Here is an 18,024-nt window from a genome sequence, read left to right as displayed (position 1 = left end):
TATCGTTAATTATTACAGAAAAGCAATGAAAACTACAGTGATGTACATTTCACACCAGTCACAATAACCACCATTAAAATGTCTGCAATAATTAATGATGAAGAAGGTGTGGAAAAAAGGGAACACTTCCATATTGTTGGTGGGAATGTAAACTTGTATGGCTACTACAGAAAGCAGTATGGAGGTTCTTTAAAAATTAAAAATAGAACTACCATATGATCCAGCAATCCTATTCCTGGCTATGTATCTACAGAAAACTCTAATTCAAAAATATACATGCATCCCAATATTCATAGCAGCACTATTTACAATAGTTAGGACATGGAAGCAACCTAAAGTGTCCTTCAACAGATGAATAGATAAAGAATATGTGGTATATACGTATGATGGAATATTGTTCAGCTGTGAAATGATGCCATTTGCAGTATCATGGATGGACTGGAAATTATCATACTAAGTTAACTAAGCCAGACAGAGAAAGACAAATATCATATGATATCACTTATGCGTGGTAGCTAAAAAATGATACAAATGAGCTTATTTACAAAACAGAAATAGACTCACAGACATAGGAAACAAACTTATGGTTACCATAGGGGAAAGGGTGGGCAGAGATAAACTGGGAGTTTGGGATTAATATATATAATGACACCACCCTATGGCAGAAAGCCAAGAGGAACTAAAGAGCTTCTTGATGAAGGTGAAAGAAGAGAGTGAAAAAACTGGCTTAAAACTCAACATTCAAAAAAACAAAGATCCAGGTTTGATACACGATACTGGATGCATGGGGCTAGAGCACTGGGACGACCCAGAGGGATGATATGGGGAGGGAGGAGGGAGGAGGGTTCAGGATGGGGAGCACATGTATACCTGTGATGGATTCATTTTGATATTTGGCAAAACTAATACAATTATGTAAAGTTTAAAAATAAAATAAAATTTAAAAAAAAAAAACAAAACAAAGATCATGGCATCCAGTAACATCATGGGGAAACAATGGAAACAGTGACAGACTTTATCTTCTTGGGCTCCAAAATCACTGCAAATGGCGACTGCAGCCATGAAATTAAAAGATGCTTGCTCCTTGCTAGAAAAGTTATGACCAACCTAGATAGCATGTTAGAAAGAAGAGGCATCACTTTGTTGACAAAGATCCATGTAGTCAAAGCTATGGTTTTTCCAGTAACCATGTATGGATGTGAGAGTTGGACCATAAGGAAAGCTGAGCACCAAAGAATTGTTGCTTTTAAACTGTGGTGTTGGAGAAGACTCAATAAATCAAACCAGTCAATCCTAAAGGAAATCAACCCTGAATATTCATTGGAAAGACTGACGTTGAAGCTGAAGTTCCAACGCTTTGGCCACCTGATGCGAAGAGCTGACTCATTAGAAAAATCCCTGATGGTGGGAAAGATTGCAGGCAAGAGAAGACAGGGATGACAAAGGATAAAGATGGTTGGATGGTATCACTGAGTCAGAGGACATGAGTTTTAGCAAGCTCTGGCATATGGTGAAGGACAGGGAAGTCTGGCATGCTGCAGTCCACGGGGTTGCAAAGAGTTGGACACGACTGAGTGACTGAACAACAATTACTATACAGAAAATAGAGATGTACAATACTGCACATAAAATAAACAACAAGGATCTACTGTATAGCACAGGGAACTATACTCAAATCTTATAATAACATATGGAAAAGAACATATATATATAATAACTGAATCATTTTGCTATACACTAAACTAACATAACATTGTAAATTAACTACACTTCAATAAACGAACAAAGCTAATGGAGGTGATGGAATTCCAGTTGAGCTCTTTCAAATCCTGAAAGATGATGCTGTGAAAGTGTTGCACTCAATATGCCAGCAAATTTGGAAAACTCAGCAGTGGCCACAGGACTGGAAAAGGTCAGTTTTCATTACAATCCCAAAGTAAGGCAATGCCAAAGAATACTCAAACTACCACACAATTGCACTCATCTCACATGCTAGTAAAGTAATGCTCAAAATTCTCCAAGCCAGGCTTCAGCAATATGTGAACTGTGAACTTCCAGATGTTCAAGCTGGTTTTAGAAAAGGCAGAGGAACCAGAGATCAAATTGCCAACATCCGCTGGATCTTCAAAAAAGCAAGAGAGTTCCAGAAAAATATCTATTTCTGCTTTATTGACTATGCCAAAGCCTTTGACTGTGTGGATCACAATAAACTGTGGAAAATTCTGAAAGAGATGGGAATACCAGACCACCTGACCTGATCTTGCGAAATCTGTATGCAGATCAGGAAGCAACAGTTAGAACTGGACATGAAACAACAGACTGGTTCCAAATAGGAAAAGGAGTACGTCAAGGCTGTATATTGTCACCCTGCTTATTTAACTTTTATGCAGAGTACATCATGAGAAACGCTGGGCTGGAAGAAGCACAAGCTGGAATCAAGATTGCCGGGAGAAATATCAATCACCTCAGATATGCAGATGACACCACCCTTATGGCAGAAAGTGAAGAGGAACTAAAAAGCCTCTTGATGAAAGTAAAAGAGGAGTGTGAAAAATTTGGCTTAAAGCTCAACATTCAGAAAGCTAAGATCATGGCATCTGGTCCCATCACTTCATGGCAAATAGATGGAGAAACAGTGGAAACAGTGTCAGACTTTATTTTTGGGGGCTCCAAAATCACTGCAGATGGTGACTGCAGCCATGAAATTAAAAGACGCTTACTCCTTGGAAGGAAAGTTATGACCAACCTAGATAGCATATTCAAAAGCAGAGACATTACTTTTCCAACAAAGGTCCGTCTAGTCAAGGCTATGGTTTTTCCAGTGGTCATGTATGGATGTGAGAGTTGGACTGTGAAGAAAGCTGAGGGCAGAAGAATTGATGCTTTTGAACTGTGGTGTTGGAGAAGACTCTTGAGAGTCCCTTGGACTGCAAGGAGATCCAACCAGTCCATTCTAAAGGAGATCAGTCCTGCGTGTTCTTTGGAAGGACTGATGCGAAAGCTGAAACTCCAATACTTTGGCCACCTCATTAGAAGAATTGACTCGTTGGAAAAGACTCTGATGCTGGGAGGGATTAGGGGCAGGAGGAGAAGGGGACGACAGAGGATGAGATGGCTGGATGGCATCACTGACTTGATGGACATGAATCTGAGTGAACTCCGGGTGTTGGTGATGGACAGGGAGGCCCAGCGTGCTGCGATTCATGGGGTTGCAAAGAGTCGGACATGACTGAGTGACTGAACTGAACTGAATAAAAAGTTAAATCTGCACTAAAAAAAAAACAAAAAACAAAACCTAGTCCTCTCCAATAGACAGCTACTATTTTTTTAAGTGAGCTTTCTTGGTAGCTCAGCAGTAAAGAATTCTGCCTGCCAATGTAGGAAACACATCGGGATCTTCCCTGGGTCAGGAAGATCCCTTTCAAAAGGCAATGGCTTTTGAAGAATACTGACTCCAATACTCTTGCCTGGGAAATCCCAAGGACCGAGGGACCTGACAGGCTACAATCCACGGGTTTGCAAAAGAGTTGGACGTGACTTAGCGACTTAATAACAATTTTTTAAGTGTCCTAAAAAATGCAGGCAGTCTGTGCACACGTGCGCACATACAAATTGGAACAATCAGAATACCTCTTACTTGAGAACACAGTCAGGCATGAGAATTTATTTGCCTCAACCTGGTGAAAGCTGGACATGTGCTTGATACCAGCTCTGCCAATCACACAGAGGAAATCAGATGGCTAGTTTCATCTCAGAGAGACAGCCCAGATAGGACATGCTAGGCCTCTGGTATTCTCTGTGTGATCAGATAACCTGACCATACATGAGAAGAAAAGTAGCTTCCAACATGGTGCTCAGTAAGGCAAATAACTTCCTGGAAAAGCTACTTCTCTTAACCAGCACCACCTCTAAGAGTCATAAGCCTAATGACCAAGACTTGAACATCACCTCTGTATATCCCACCAAAAATGCTATGGATTTTTCTGTTTTGAATACGTGGACATCAGCATGAGCCAAGAGCCTAAAAGACAGGGTACAGAAACTTGGAGCCCATCAGGGAATACGCTGAACTGTGCAGGGAACGCTGAGCCATGCACAAGAAGAATTGTGAATCAGTGATTTAAATTAGTCCCCAATGAATAGAAGGTGCATGGAAAAACAACACACTGCTACACTCCTACTAAACACATTTTCAGATACATCTGACATAAACATTCAGCAGGAGAGGTTTTTTTCCCCTCATGTCAGACTGAAATATTCCACAGGAGATACACCTCTACCCAGCTCTCATTTTAAGATGAAACTCTGCTTTGGCTCTTGGATGGGAGGTGAAGAGAGCGAGTCATATCAGGCCATTCTGGCCCCTTTGTTGTTTTGACTAGCATCATTCCACAAAAGCTCAGCTGTGTACAGTTGGCCGAAGAAAACCCTGGCTGTGCCCAGTAAGATGTTCTGCCCTTCAGTCTGATGGTTTGCTGGTGGAAATTAAAGCCCTGGGTTGAACTGGAGCAAATGAAACAATGTTAAACCCAACAAGAGTCTTTGTTTTCCAGTCAGTGAAAAGGTCCTAGAGTAAAGTAAGCTCATCTAATTTAACTATAGTCTGTACTTAGAGGATGGGAAGTAACATCTTGTGTCCTATTTCTTCTGCTGTCCCAGGAAGGCAGGGGTTTAGTGGCTGAAAATCCCAGAAGATTTTTAGTTTGTCCCAGGTACTGACTCCTTGGGCTTGCCTCAGGTCATCACGGCATTTGGATGTCATCACACCACTGAGATGTGGTTAGAAAGACCCTCATGCTTGTTTTTAAAGTGTTGGTAAACAAGCAGAATAGCACTGATATTGATTATCAGCACAAAGCAGCAGCCGCAAATGCTCCTGCCTACAGAGCCATGAAGAGCTATGGGATTATTTGAACAGGACCTGGTGACCTTGGATCGTTTTGTATAGCTAGTTCATTTTGCAGATGTGGACACAGATGGGGCAGGCATCTTGCTCAGTGCCGCACAGCTAGTGGGTGGCAGAGCTAAAACAAGAACCAGGGCTTCCTGATCTGGTAGCCAAGGTGCCCAGAGGCTGTTCTTCCTATATCCCTTCTGCTTCTTCCTATATAGGAGGCTGTAGTCAAATAGAGGGGTCTGGACTTCTTGCCCACACAGTTAGGTCTTAGATTCACTGACAAACAGTGAGGTAAGGACACAGAAGTGGGCAGACACAGAAAAAGTTTTCTCAGAATTCCATGCACTGGATCTAGGCTTTTTGTGGCCCAGCCCTTGACTCTATTTTACCTGCTGTTCTTGTGGGTGAGGTGCTGCTCCAAGCAGTGGCTGAGTGATTTTCTGGTTGCCTGAGAGGATATGGCACTAATGGTCCCCTTTACTTCTACACTTAAAGAGGGATCAACAGAACAACTTTTCAGATCAACAGACAGAATAACTCTGGTGATGAGCAGGAGAGTGTCACTGTGGGATTGTGTGCCCTGAAATAATCTGAGGAGGCCTGCAATCTGTATCTTCTAATCCCCAAAGAAAGGCATCTAATTGAGATCTTAACAACCCAGATAATCACGATGGTATGATCACTCACCTAGAGCCAGACATCTTGGAATGTGATGTCAAGTGGGCCTTAGAAAGCATCACTATGAACAGAGCTAGTGCAGGTGATGGAATTCCAGTTGAGCTGTTTCAAATCCTACAAGATGATGCTGTGAAAGTGCTGCACTCAATATGCCAGCAAATTTGGAAAACTCAGCAGTGGCCACAGGACTGGAAAAGGTCAGTTTTCATTCCAATCCCAAAGAAAGGCAATGCCAAAGAATGCTCAAACTACCACACAATTGCACTTATCTCACACACTAGTAAAGTAATGCTTAAAATTCTCCAAGCCAGGTTTCAGCAATACGTGAACCGTGAACGTCCAGATGTTCAAGCTGGTTTTAGAAAAGGCAGAGGAACCAGAGATCAAATTGCCAACATCCATTGGATCATCAAAAAAGCAAGAGAGTTCCAGAAAAACATCTATTTCTGCTTTATTGACTATGCCAAAGCCTTTGACTGTGTGGATCACAATAAACTGTGGAAAATTCTGAAAGAGATGGGAATACCAGACCACCTGACCTGCCTCTTGAGAAACCTGTTTGCAGGTCAGGAAGCAACAGTTAGAACTGGACATGGAACAACAGACTGGTCTTGAGAAACCTGTTTGCAGATCAGGAAGCAACAGTTAGAACTGGACATGGAACAACAGACTGGTTCCAAATAGGAAAAGGAGTTTGTCAAGGCTGTATATTGTCATCCTGTCTATTTAACTTATATGCAGAGTACATCATGAGAAACACTGAGCTGGAGGAAGCACAAGCTGGAATCAAGACTGCTGGGAGAAAATATCAATAAACTCAGATATGCAGATGACACCACCCTTATGGCAGAAAGTGAAGAACTAAAGAGCCTTTTGATGAACGTGAAAGAGGAGAGTGAAAAAGTTGGCTTAAAGCTCAACATTCAGAAAACTAAGACCATGGCATCCAGTCTCATCACTTGATGGCAAATAGATGGGGAAACAGTGGAAACAGTGTCAGACTTTATTTTTGGGGCTCCAAAATCACTGCAGATGGTGACTGCAGCCATGAAATTAAAAGACGCTTACTCCTTAGAAGGAAAGTTATGACCAACCTAGATAGCATATTCAAAACCAGAGACGTTACTCTGCCAACAAAGGTCTGTCTAGTCAAGGCTATGGTTTTTCCAGTGGTCATGTATGGATGTGAGAGTTGGACTATAAAGAAAGCTGAGTGCCGAAGAATTGATGCTTTTTGAACTGTGGTGTTGGAGAAGACTCTTGAGAGTTACTTGGACTGCAAGGAGATCCAACCAGTCCATCCTAAAGGAGATCAGTCCTGGGTGTTCATTGGAAGGACTGATGTTGAAGCTGAAACTCCAATACTTTGGCCACCTGATGCGAAGAGCTGACTCATTTGAAAAGACCCTGATGCTGGGAAAGATTGAGGGCAGAAGGAGAAGGGGACGACAGAGGATGAGATCGTTGGATGGCATCACTGACTCGATGGACATGGGTTTGGGTGGACTCCAGGAGTTGGTGATGGACAGGGAGGCCTGGTGTGCTGCAGTTCATGGGGTTGCAAAGAGTTGGACACAACTAGTTGACTGAACTGAACTGAACTGAATTGACTGAGAAGTAAGACAAGCAGTATTAGCTTGACCAGAAAGCTATCATTAATTCTTAGAGGCAACACATTGCTTCTTGTGTGATACTCTATAGAATCACAAGAAATATCCTTCAGTAACAGCAACCCCCTTCTCATCTAGGATTTGATCTGGGAACATTCCTCATCCCATCAGCAGACTTGCAAGACTGGCTTTGGTTCTTTAAATGTCTCCCCTTGGAAACCAGAATCATAGATGAGATGGTTGAGCTTCTACAGAGACTTCAACAAGTATCTGAAGGCAAGTCTCCCAAGACACCATAAAATTGTGTGGAACGAAGCAGTGACTGCACTGATGAACTAAAACTCAAGGTTGGATAATAATGAGACCCAGGCAGGGGTGAACAATGAAATGCTCTAATCGATTTTCTGCATGTGAAATGACACATGCACACTCCAGAGCATGCTATAATGAATCTGCATGGTGTGTGCAGAGGCATTTCATGGTGGCTCAGTGATACCACCCAGATCCTTCAGTTCCTGCAATCCACAAGCCGATCTGTTATGAGGGTGGGAGGGCTTGGGACACAGGCTGAGAGGTGGCAAAGACCCTACCTTCTGTGGTCAGTTCACGTTCCCCTGGGAAGAAAGCATCAGTGGAGCCCAGGCACATTCCGGCCACACCACGGGGCCTTCCTTTGTGCACGGAGCCTTCTGGACCCTGAGCATGATTGCTGGGCTAGAATTCCAAAGCCCTGGTTTCAATTAACTTTAAGTGGATTTGACTAAGAGTTTGAACTGATGCTAATTGGTTTTCAAAACACTGGGTAACAATAAGCGTTCTGATCTTGCCCACGGACAGACACACAAACCCCATTCTGAACACACTCCTGGGCAGCAGGGTGGCTGGCGCACCCCTTACCTTGCCGGGCAGGGATCCAAACTGCAGGATTTCAGAAGCTGGGGGGGCCGCCGGCTGGTCACGCACAGGTTCTCATCCACGGGCTCCCGGGTCTGTTTGTTCAGGCAGCTCACCACAGCCTCCTGGACACCTGTGTACAGATGACACCCATCAAGGCCAGAACAGGCATGTGGGGGGTGAGCAAGTGTAGACAGGCAGCTGGTGGGAGGTCTCTGAGACTGGGAAGACTAGCTGCGTGTCAGGCAGTTGAAAGCTTGTGATTGCCCATCTCGTCAGGCATCAGTCTGTCTGGAGAAAGCACTCAGGAGTTTGTGCCCCTTAAGCAGGGCAGCTCTCCCATTGTGGGGGAGGCTGCTACCAAGACTGCTGAAATGCTTGAAAAACCACCACCCAGCTATGCAGCTGCCCATGCTGAAACAGGATAATTTAAAGCAGAAGGAGAGCAGGGTGACCAAAATAATGACCCCAAGACTTCACACATTATATTTTAATCAACAGGAGATGACTATACTTGGAAGGCAGGCCCAGAGCCACATGGATAGCCAGCATTCTGTAAACTGCTATGCATCTGGGGCCTTGCATCCAGTGCTTTTCTGGTTTCCTATTGAGTTTGGTTCATTTCTTTAGTGACTTAGAGCTGCTTGGGGTCTTCCCTGGTGCTCAGATGGCAAAGAATCTGCCTGCCTTGCAGCAGACCTGAGTTCCATCCCTGAGTCAGGAAGATCCCCCAGAGGAGAGGACACGGCAACCCACTCCAGTATTCTTGCCTGGAGGATCCCATGGACACAGGAGCCTGGTGGGCTACAGTTCACGTGGACACAAAGAGTTGGACATGACTAAGCAACTAACACAGGGCCACTTGGGAAGTTGGAGCAAAGAGAGAGAGCAAGATACCTAATGATGGCATTCATGGAAGACAATGTTCCTACCACTACCCACGCACCCCTGACCACAGACCTAGTAAAATAGGAGTTTGAGGAGGGACTGGCATATAGTCACTTGGTGGGTTTTCATGGGGCGGGAACACATGTAACCTGATAATACAGTGTCAAGACATTTCACCCTGCTTCCCAAAGTCATGACAGCAATAGGAAAAATTCATAGAGTGCACATTATTAGCCAAGTACTGAGGCAAGGAGCTTGACATGCCCCATTCAAACCTCTCAATAACTCCACAAGACTCTACTTTATCCCCATTTTACAGATAAGGAAACAGGCTTAGAAGGGTGAAAAGACTTGCTAAGCTTACAGTTGATAGATGATGAAGTGGCACTGCGTGTGCTTTAGCACTGGAGCTTTAATGACTGAAAACATTGACATTTAAAAATACTATGAGGCTGTTATAGCTGCTGGAGATCTTCAGGAATAACCTACACATTTCTCTGGAATCATTTCAGCAGAATTCAGTTGAAAGAAGAGAAACAGGACATTCTTGATAATTTGCTGTTAGTCATTTATAGCCATATATGTGTGTGTGTGTATAAGCATATATATATATTTATACATTCAGAGAAAGATATCTGTTGTTAAACATTTGTATATGGTTATGGCAGAGTATGTGACAACCCATAAAATTAGTTTTATGTATAAATACATATACACTTTCTTTTTAAAATTTTCTGCATTGCTTCATTAGGTAGTACCTAATATAGTACAACTGACCTATCACTTATCAGGCCTGTTACTCTCTTCCTCCTGTCTATCCTATGTTCCCCCAAGAAGTTCTCACTCCGATCACAGGCACATGTTTCCCGAGGTGATGTTACACTGACTTAGAAAGGTCACTCACCAAGACCATCATTTAAAAAGTGACATTTTAAAGTCAGAATCAGAACTGCCTTTTTTTTTTTGGATTAAGTCTGACAAATCAAACATTAAAAAACTGTCACAGTATTTACCCTGTAGCTGTGAATGTCAGTTTTCTTTTTTCTAAGCCATTTTGTGGGCTTTAAAAATTTAATTTAAATATATCACAGCCAGTTCAGGGTGGAGCATTGGAGATTTATGCTAGACATTAAAGATATTCCATCATATTCTGGAATGCTGACTCCAGGGTGTTCTCCTGGTTGCAGCTGGGATGAGCCTCTTGAAATTCATGGTATGATAATATAGCAAAACATTTCATAAAAAATTATTGGTATCATCGTTGATACTTCCCACTGGAATAGTCTGGCATTATTAAGGTCGTGACGACAAGCTGTGGACAAGGCGAACTACACCATACAGAATCTAGAGCTGTGATTCTGTTCGAAATTAAGGTTTCAATTCATCTGCCGACCTGGTAGTATTTCAGAGATTCGAAACGTTGCTCTAATATAAAAGATATTTTGGCTTTAGTCAGCTATTGAAAAGCTCATGAATTTGAGTTAACAGTACCTGAAGGAGGAAGTGATTACACAGTTTTTGTCTCCTGTCTCATATGAAAGGGCTTGCTTTGAGGGGAGGGTCATGTGTGGAGGGGTATATTAAGTGATGTAACCCGTTTCCCCTTTGTGAAGCCTGGTTTATAGAACTGAGGTCCTTCCAAGCCTGCATGGAATGGGGTTGCAAGGGTTAAAGTCTCTACACAGGAAACCTTCTGAGACACATGGAACAAGTTTATGTGACTCCACCGAATAATCCTAGTTCAGGTTAAAAATCACCTTTGGGGTGATTTTTTAAAGTTGATTTCTCACCTTTAATTGCTGAGATTCAGAAGCATTCCAGAGTTACTACCTTCTAGAAGGATGGCCTCATGATGGTTCAGGGCTCTGTTGTCATAGCATTCTTGGGTGGGGCCTGGAGTGGTGGCGCCTAAGGGCAGAGCTCTGTGTAATGAAGGAGGATCTGGGACCAGCCCTGTGGTCAACACAAGACATTTTTGTGGCATGAACGAATGAGATGCCTAAAGGGCAGGGTATTCCAAAGCACAGTGTGCAATTTGGGCCAAGGTGGTGGGAATGGGGACCTGGAGGAAGCGTGAGAGAGCAGCCTGGGGATGGCGGTGTGGGAAGGTGAAGAGGGAAGATGTCTGAAGACTTCACCTGAGCTCACAGTCTACTTGGCTCAGGGCAGTCAGGCAGGCTTGAGAGAAGTTAACTCATCAAGTGTATACTCTTTTCAATGGGATAACTCACTCGCCCAGAAGGACATTGTAAACCAACAAAGAACACACACTTACCCAAGATCTTTTCTGATTCTGAGTTTTCTTTCTTGACAGAGCAAAGAGAGAGGATTGATAAGGAAAAGGGAACAAGAGAGAAAGGATTTCACCTTTTAATATTAATACTTGCTGATGTCAGCTTCAAGTCTTCCCTCAGCTAGACTTTAATATCAATTTTACCATTTAAGAGATCAACAATACAGCTGTTCAGGTTCAGATCTGCTGTCCTTGACTACACCTATCCATTCACATATGGGAAATTAAAATATAACCAGGAGATGATAGTGGGACCCGGGACACAGGTCTGAACAGATTAGGCTCACTTTCCATCTTTCAGAAAATGGAGTTTTCATTGTTTATATCTCCCAAAATAGCATAATTGCTACCTAATATTTGATGAGAACTCAGGGAAATGCAGCCATCAGCTACAGCCTAAATTACTAACACGTTCCTTCTGGTTACTACCTCTACTGGGTGAAAGGTAACTTCTGTGTGTATCCAATTTCATCTTTTGAGATGGCAAAAACAATAAAATTAGTATAACCTCAAATTGATTTAAAATCTGTTAATCCTGCACATTTTTTATTGGCTTCAGCGGAATGATTAAAAATGTCTTCAGCCTTGTGGGTTATATTTTGGTGTAGATCAAAGGTGATAATACCATAAAATGTTACTGCCAAACAATGACTTCAAAATATACACGTCCTATACCGGAAACAACCTAGATTGTCCATTGACAGATGAATGGATAAAGAAGTTGTAGTACATGTATACAATGGAATATTACTCAGCCATAAGCAGGAACACATTTGAGTCAATTCTAATGAGGTGGATGAACCTAGAGCCTATTAGAGAGTGAAGTAAATCAGAGAAAAACAAATATCGTATGTTAACACATATATATGGAATCTAGAAAGATGGTGCTGATGAACCTATCTGCAGGGCAGCAGTGGAGATGCAGACACAGAGAATGGACTTGTGGACACAGGTGGGGAAGGAGAGGGTGGGACGAATGGAGAGAGCAGACTGGAAACTTATCTACTGCCATACGTAAAACAGATAGCCAGTGGGAATTTGCTGTATGACTAGGTGGGAGTTGGGAGGCAGGTTCAAGAGGGAGGGGACATATGTATACATATGGCTGATTCATATTGATGTATGGCAGAAACCAACACAATATTATAAAGCAATTATCCTCCAATTAAAAATAAATTTAAAAAATTTAATATACATGTCTTATATACTGAAATAATTTTTTAGTGTGTTTGGGCATCATATGGATTATATGACCCAAGCATATTTTCACCACTTTGGCATTCTCAACTTTTAACATTTTAGGCAAGATATATTACCGTGGCACAATGACACAACTATAAGTAAGCATGCACAGTTGTTGACAGTTAAAGACCTAAGACATTTCAGGAACTTTCCCTGCCTTGGATATAAATGATGTACACTTTATGTTATACAAATATCTCCTCAGATCCTATAAGCATAGATAAATTGTATATGAAGCATACAAATATTATTTCCAAATCAATATATTCTGAAAACATTTTAAATGAAAAACAGTTCACACACTCTCAGTGATTTGAATTTTATGCCTCTGGTTAGCAGAATGGTTAGAATTGTAAAGATAAAGGTATCTGGTTATTTACATGTTCCACTAAGGCATCATTTTCCCTATCTGCTCATAAAGTTCACTTGGCTTAGAGAATCATAATAGAGGGCAGAAATAATTTTTTTCAAAGCACATTTGTTTCAGACAAAAGATCATGATCATTCAATTCAGATGATCATGGAAACTGGGGATAAACACACACCATCCGAAATCCTGAGTAGTTCCTTATATTGCAATGAAGCAACTGCAGCCACTGGCTATGTCCTTTCCATCTGACCTTTTAACTTGCCTGGGCCCAGAGATCATCAGAGCTTACTCAACATTTCTCCTTCATTAAACATGGGAGAAAAGATGTCCTCATTGTGAGTGGTGGGCGCCCCCAGCAACATGGATGAGTAGAGTTCCAAGAAACTGTCTTCCAGAATCAGATGGAAAATTTTAGGTTTTAAAATAACAGACTCTCCATGAAAACACTTAAGAACTCCATGGTCTGAAATTGGAAGACTTAGAAACAAATGAGAACCTCAAGGTCAAGACTATTAAATGCTTACAAAGTGACCTGATGGAGAAAATTGATTCTCTGCTTGTACTTGTTCCACTATCCATTCCTTTTCAACTACATATGAACAATTTGGGCACATGTATTTTTACATTCCCAGCAATGACAAAAGATGCTTTTATAAAAGAGTTTCCCAGATGTCATGGTTTAGAAGACAGTTTGGGAAATCATTTTAATATAGATATTTTTATACCAGTTAAGAAAGAAACTTTGCTGGGAATGCAGATCCTTGATGTGACAAGAGGGGTTATTGATAGCTAGGGAGGGAGATCTGATGGGAAATCAGCCAGCCTTTCCTTGCCTATCAAAATCTCTCTTGGGAGTATATATGGGAGTTAGTAGCCATATGGTGGTGGTTTAGTCGTTAAGTTGTGCCCGACATTTTGTGACCCCATGGACTGTAGCCTGCCAGGCTCCTCTATCCATGGGATTTTCCAGGCAAGAATACTAGAGTGGGCAGCCATTTCCTTCTCCAGGGGATCTTCCTGACCCAGGGTTGAACCAGAATCTCCTGCATTGCAGGAGGATTCTTTACCAATTGAGCCACCAGGGAAGCCCAGTGACCACATTTCCATTACTGTATTTTTTACAGTAGTACAAAAGATCATAATCTTAAAGAATTAATTATTGACTTAAATACCTTCTTCTCCCACTATTGTTTCATCACTAACACCTGAAATAGAAAAATGACTGAATCTGTTATCACCATGGACTAGACCTAAGAGAACCAGATTAATATACATGGAAACATTGAACACTATTTAAATAATATTCATTCAGTGATAAAGCTTCAGGAACTCTCTAAGTGTGTAAAGAAGTGAGGTATGATGCAAGGACCCTAAACAGAGAAATAAACAGCAGGACTAGTCCCAAATATCACTGACTAGATGTGTGATCTTGAAAAAAATCACTCAGCTCTCTGTATCTCAGTTTGCACATCGATAAAATGGCAGCGGAATCAGCTTTAATCTTTAAACTCCCTTCCAGTTCCAGGTAACCTCAGTGTTAACTGTCATTATACATCCTTTCCCTTTGTCAACAGATATTACTTTGGCGACCAGCTGAGAAAGTCAGAGGTGGCGTACTCTGTCCTTGGGAACAACAGACGGTTTTGTCGTCTTTGATCTGGGTTCATACCACGTGCACTGAGGCAAGGGCATAGACAAATAAAACTGAATGTCAAGAGCACTGCCAGCCCCGTGTCAGCAGTGTTTCTCAGTCAGATACACTGAGATATAGTGCAAAATATCAGAATGACAAGTAAAAGTAAAAGCATTACTTGTGTTAGCTACTCATAGCTGACAGTCTAAGAGAGACAGGCCCAGAGAGAAATACATCTGTGTTTCATTCAGTCTGCTTTAGGTTTAGAGTGGTTTCCTCCCCCTCCTTAGCCTTCTTGGACTAGAGACAATCACGGGACACAGCTGCCCTCAGAGAGAGACACTACAGTGAAAGGCAAGAGGAGGGCAATGATCTGAGGCCTAGCCCCTTCTTACCTCCTCCACAGGACTCGGAGCACTTGGTGAAGCCCTCATACTCCCAGTCGTAGAGCTGGTCAAAGTCCTGCAGGCCACCCAAGAGGCCATCTGTCTCTTCCAGGTTAAATTCGGGAGTCTCCCCGTGGCATGGTCCTGCGTAACAGGGGCGCTGGGACGCTGGCTTGGGTCCTTCACATTCGTCAACGGGCAGGTCGGCCACGGACTGAGAGAAAGACAGGAGCACCTGGCACCTGACTATTCGCACCTGGGTCCCCACACCACAGGTGACCGTGCAGGCCGACCAGGCCTCTGGGATGAACCTGCAGTCCGCAAGCAAACAAGAGGACAGGATGAGAAGCCCCAAGCAGGAGACCGCAGGCACCGGGAGGGGCCACATCCCACCTGCCACTGGGGCCCAGGGCCGTCTCAGGACGTGCTCAGGGCTCTGCCACCCTGTCCTGTCCTGTGCTGGGTGCTTCAGTGCAGCCCACGAGCTCATCTGCCAGTCTCTGGATTGGTTTCTTCGTGCGTGTCACATGAACCCCCAGCTGGAAGATATTCCAGCCACAGACCACCTGCTTTCTCCCAGCTTTGCACCCACAGTGGTGGCTCTTCAGAGCAGGGAACTGATTTCTTCTCTCTTGATCTAAATTCCAGCCCTTGTGCCTCCTGCGAGATGTTGGCTATTCTTACACCAGACTAATACTGATACTAAAAACTATAACAAAGTAAGCCCTTAGAGATATTTAAGGAAGTATATATATTTCTTTGTTTTAGTCTGGATTTCAGATTCTGTAACTTTCTTTGCTTTTTTGCTCAATGTGCTTCCCAAGATTTATTTATATATAGAAAGAGAAAGAGGATTTTTTTTTTTTAAGTTTCTAAGAATGGAGCAAAGCCTTGTTCCTCACACATTCTTTGAATTAGTTTGGCCTGCGATTCTTTTTATATCTGAGAGAAAAGCCTTGCTACAAATTTAAATCCACAGGCATGTCACTGTAAACGAGGGGTTTTGCATCCATACATGTTTGTTTGACAGCCTTCAGTCCCTCCCCACCAAGCGAAGTCACATTAATGAGAACTTCCCTGAGTTTCTCTAGAATGTAGGACAATATCCAAATTCCAAAAAAAAAAGAAAAAAAGACTGTTTTCCTCCAACTAATCAACAATTGCCATGTCTGCAATGACCTTGAGAAGTATCCAGGGAAAAAAATCCCTGAGGGCACCACTAACATTTTCACAAAGTTAGTATAATAATCTGGAGAAAGGACTTTGGAATACAAATCTTAAAAAATTTTTTTTCTATGATCCTACTGCTTTTGCACTGGGAGTCGTGCTGAGGAGGCATGCAAATCTGGCTCTTTAACCCTGATTTTGGCAGAGAAGGAAAGAAGTGATAAGAAGGTTATAGCATTAAGTCCCAACAAGTGAAAATAGTTCCCATCTAGTTTAGAGAAGCTGAAATTCTAACAGGAAATTGATCCAAGTTTTCAAACTGGAAGAAGCAAAACAAAGTTGTGGCCTGAACCTGGGCTGTGTCCTGAGCAGGGAGACGGGAACAGAGACCCAGAGTCACGGTGTCTGAGGCAGGGAGGGGTCCCCTGACAAAGGATTTGACACTTGCTACCTTTGAAGAGCCACCCCCGAGAGGAGGATGAGGGTCATACACAATCGTGTCAGGAAGGTGGATTAAGGAGGAAGCATCACCCCGAATCATTTCCAAGAAATTCTCATCACAAGGTCGCCTCCCTCTTTCGTTTTTTAATTCCTGACTCCATCTTCTGGCACCTCGGGAATGTAGTAGGGAGAACGCATCCAATAAGATTAAAGTATCTTTCTCTCTTTAAATAATGCTACCTGTAGCCGTCTTTTAGGAATATAAAACCAAACTCTGCAATCAAAATAGTTTTAACCCCCTTACTATACATTCACATCTGTCTGCCTGAGTCCTGGGACAAAAATCATAACAAAATATACAAGCAGTGAATTTTACAACCCAGGTAATAGACAGAAAGGAAAATATACCCCATACTATTGTATATATGAGAGAAACCCCAAAGCAAGTGATATGTCTTTAAACTTTGATAACAGTGATGAATACTGCTTCTTTAATAATGTGGTCCTGAATTTTGTTTTCAAATAAAAAAGATGACAAGATCTCAGAAAGAACAGTAACCTATTAGCTTTTCCAATCCAGTAAGGATTATTACTCTGTCGGCTATAATAGCCCTTTTCAGTGACCATTACAAAAGACTAAGAATCAGATAGATTTTTTGGTAAAGAGACAGATAGGGGAGATTTTAGATTCTGTGGGCTATGTGTGTGGGTCTTTGTTGTTGCAAAACTTAACTCTGTGAAAGCAGCCACAGGCAATATGAAACAAATGAGTGTGGCTGTGTTCCAATAAAACTTTATTTATAAAAACTGGGGTGGGGAATGGGAAGGGAGATGGAAGCGTCTAAATTTGGCCTATTGGGTTGTAGTTTTCCAACTCCTTCTACAGAACATTTAGTGGACATGTCAAGCACACTGAGATTCATCAGTTCCCTCAAAACTTATTTTAGGCATCTGTCTCCATCTTTTCCCACATAAATAAACTTATGAGAATGACAAGTAGCTAAATTGATTTATATTTTACCTCCTAGATTAAAAGTGAGTCCCAAATGAAATCTAGAATGTAAAGGATGCACAAATAAACCCTCAGCTCTCCCTGCCTATAACATGAATCACTTTGCATTTGTTCTCTTTCCAGGACTGGGAAGATACACCAAAATCACAGAAAGTAGAAAGAGATGCCACTGCTCCATGAATTCTCAATTGCCAGGACTGAGACTTGTTTATTTTAAAGCAGCATCTAAATGAAAAAAGAATCATGTGTGTTGTGGGTATGTGTATATTTTTGACTATTTGGATACTTAGGGTTAATCTACTTTATGTCTCCCAAATGAGAACCTTATCAAGTGTCAGACAGACTTATTGGCATATCTCCCAACCCACCCTCCTTAGGTCTTCATCAAATTCACACCAATTAAGAACAATTTGGTCTTTAAGTGGTGCTGTCTTTTGGCACTCAGTTTAATTTCTCTAGTGCATACACTGGATGATATAATATTCTCTCTCACTGAAGGCAGAAGATTGTATT

At 42.1% G+C, this 18,024-nt stretch overlaps 1 protein-coding gene across 2 annotated transcripts in view; it reads right to left on the bottom strand.

Moving 5' to 3' along the window:
- The window catches only part of ADAMTSL1 (ADAMTS like 1), a 495,660-nt gene that overhangs the window by 209,684 nt on the left and 267,952 nt on the right, over positions 1 to 18,024 (bottom strand). For both annotated transcript variants that reach the window (XM_005889557.2, XM_070375945.1), the window contains 2 exons: positions 14,901 to 15,202; positions 8,083 to 8,212 (listed from right to left, as the gene is read on the bottom strand). In XM_005889557.2, the coding sequence (XP_005889619.2) occupies positions 8,083 to 8,212; positions 14,901 to 15,202 (432 nt within the window). The remainder of the gene's footprint in view (positions 1 to 8,082; positions 8,213 to 14,900; positions 15,203 to 18,024) is intronic.

Source organism: Bos mutus, chromosome 8 (genome assembly GCF_027580195.1).
Source record: "Bos mutus isolate GX-2022 chromosome 8, NWIPB_WYAK_1.1, whole genome shotgun sequence".
In the NCBI taxonomy this organism is placed as follows: domain Eukaryota; kingdom Metazoa; phylum Chordata; class Mammalia; order Artiodactyla; family Bovidae; genus Bos; species Bos mutus.
Note: the sequence above shows the minus strand (reverse complement) of the source record. Positions and strands in the feature narration are given on the sequence as shown.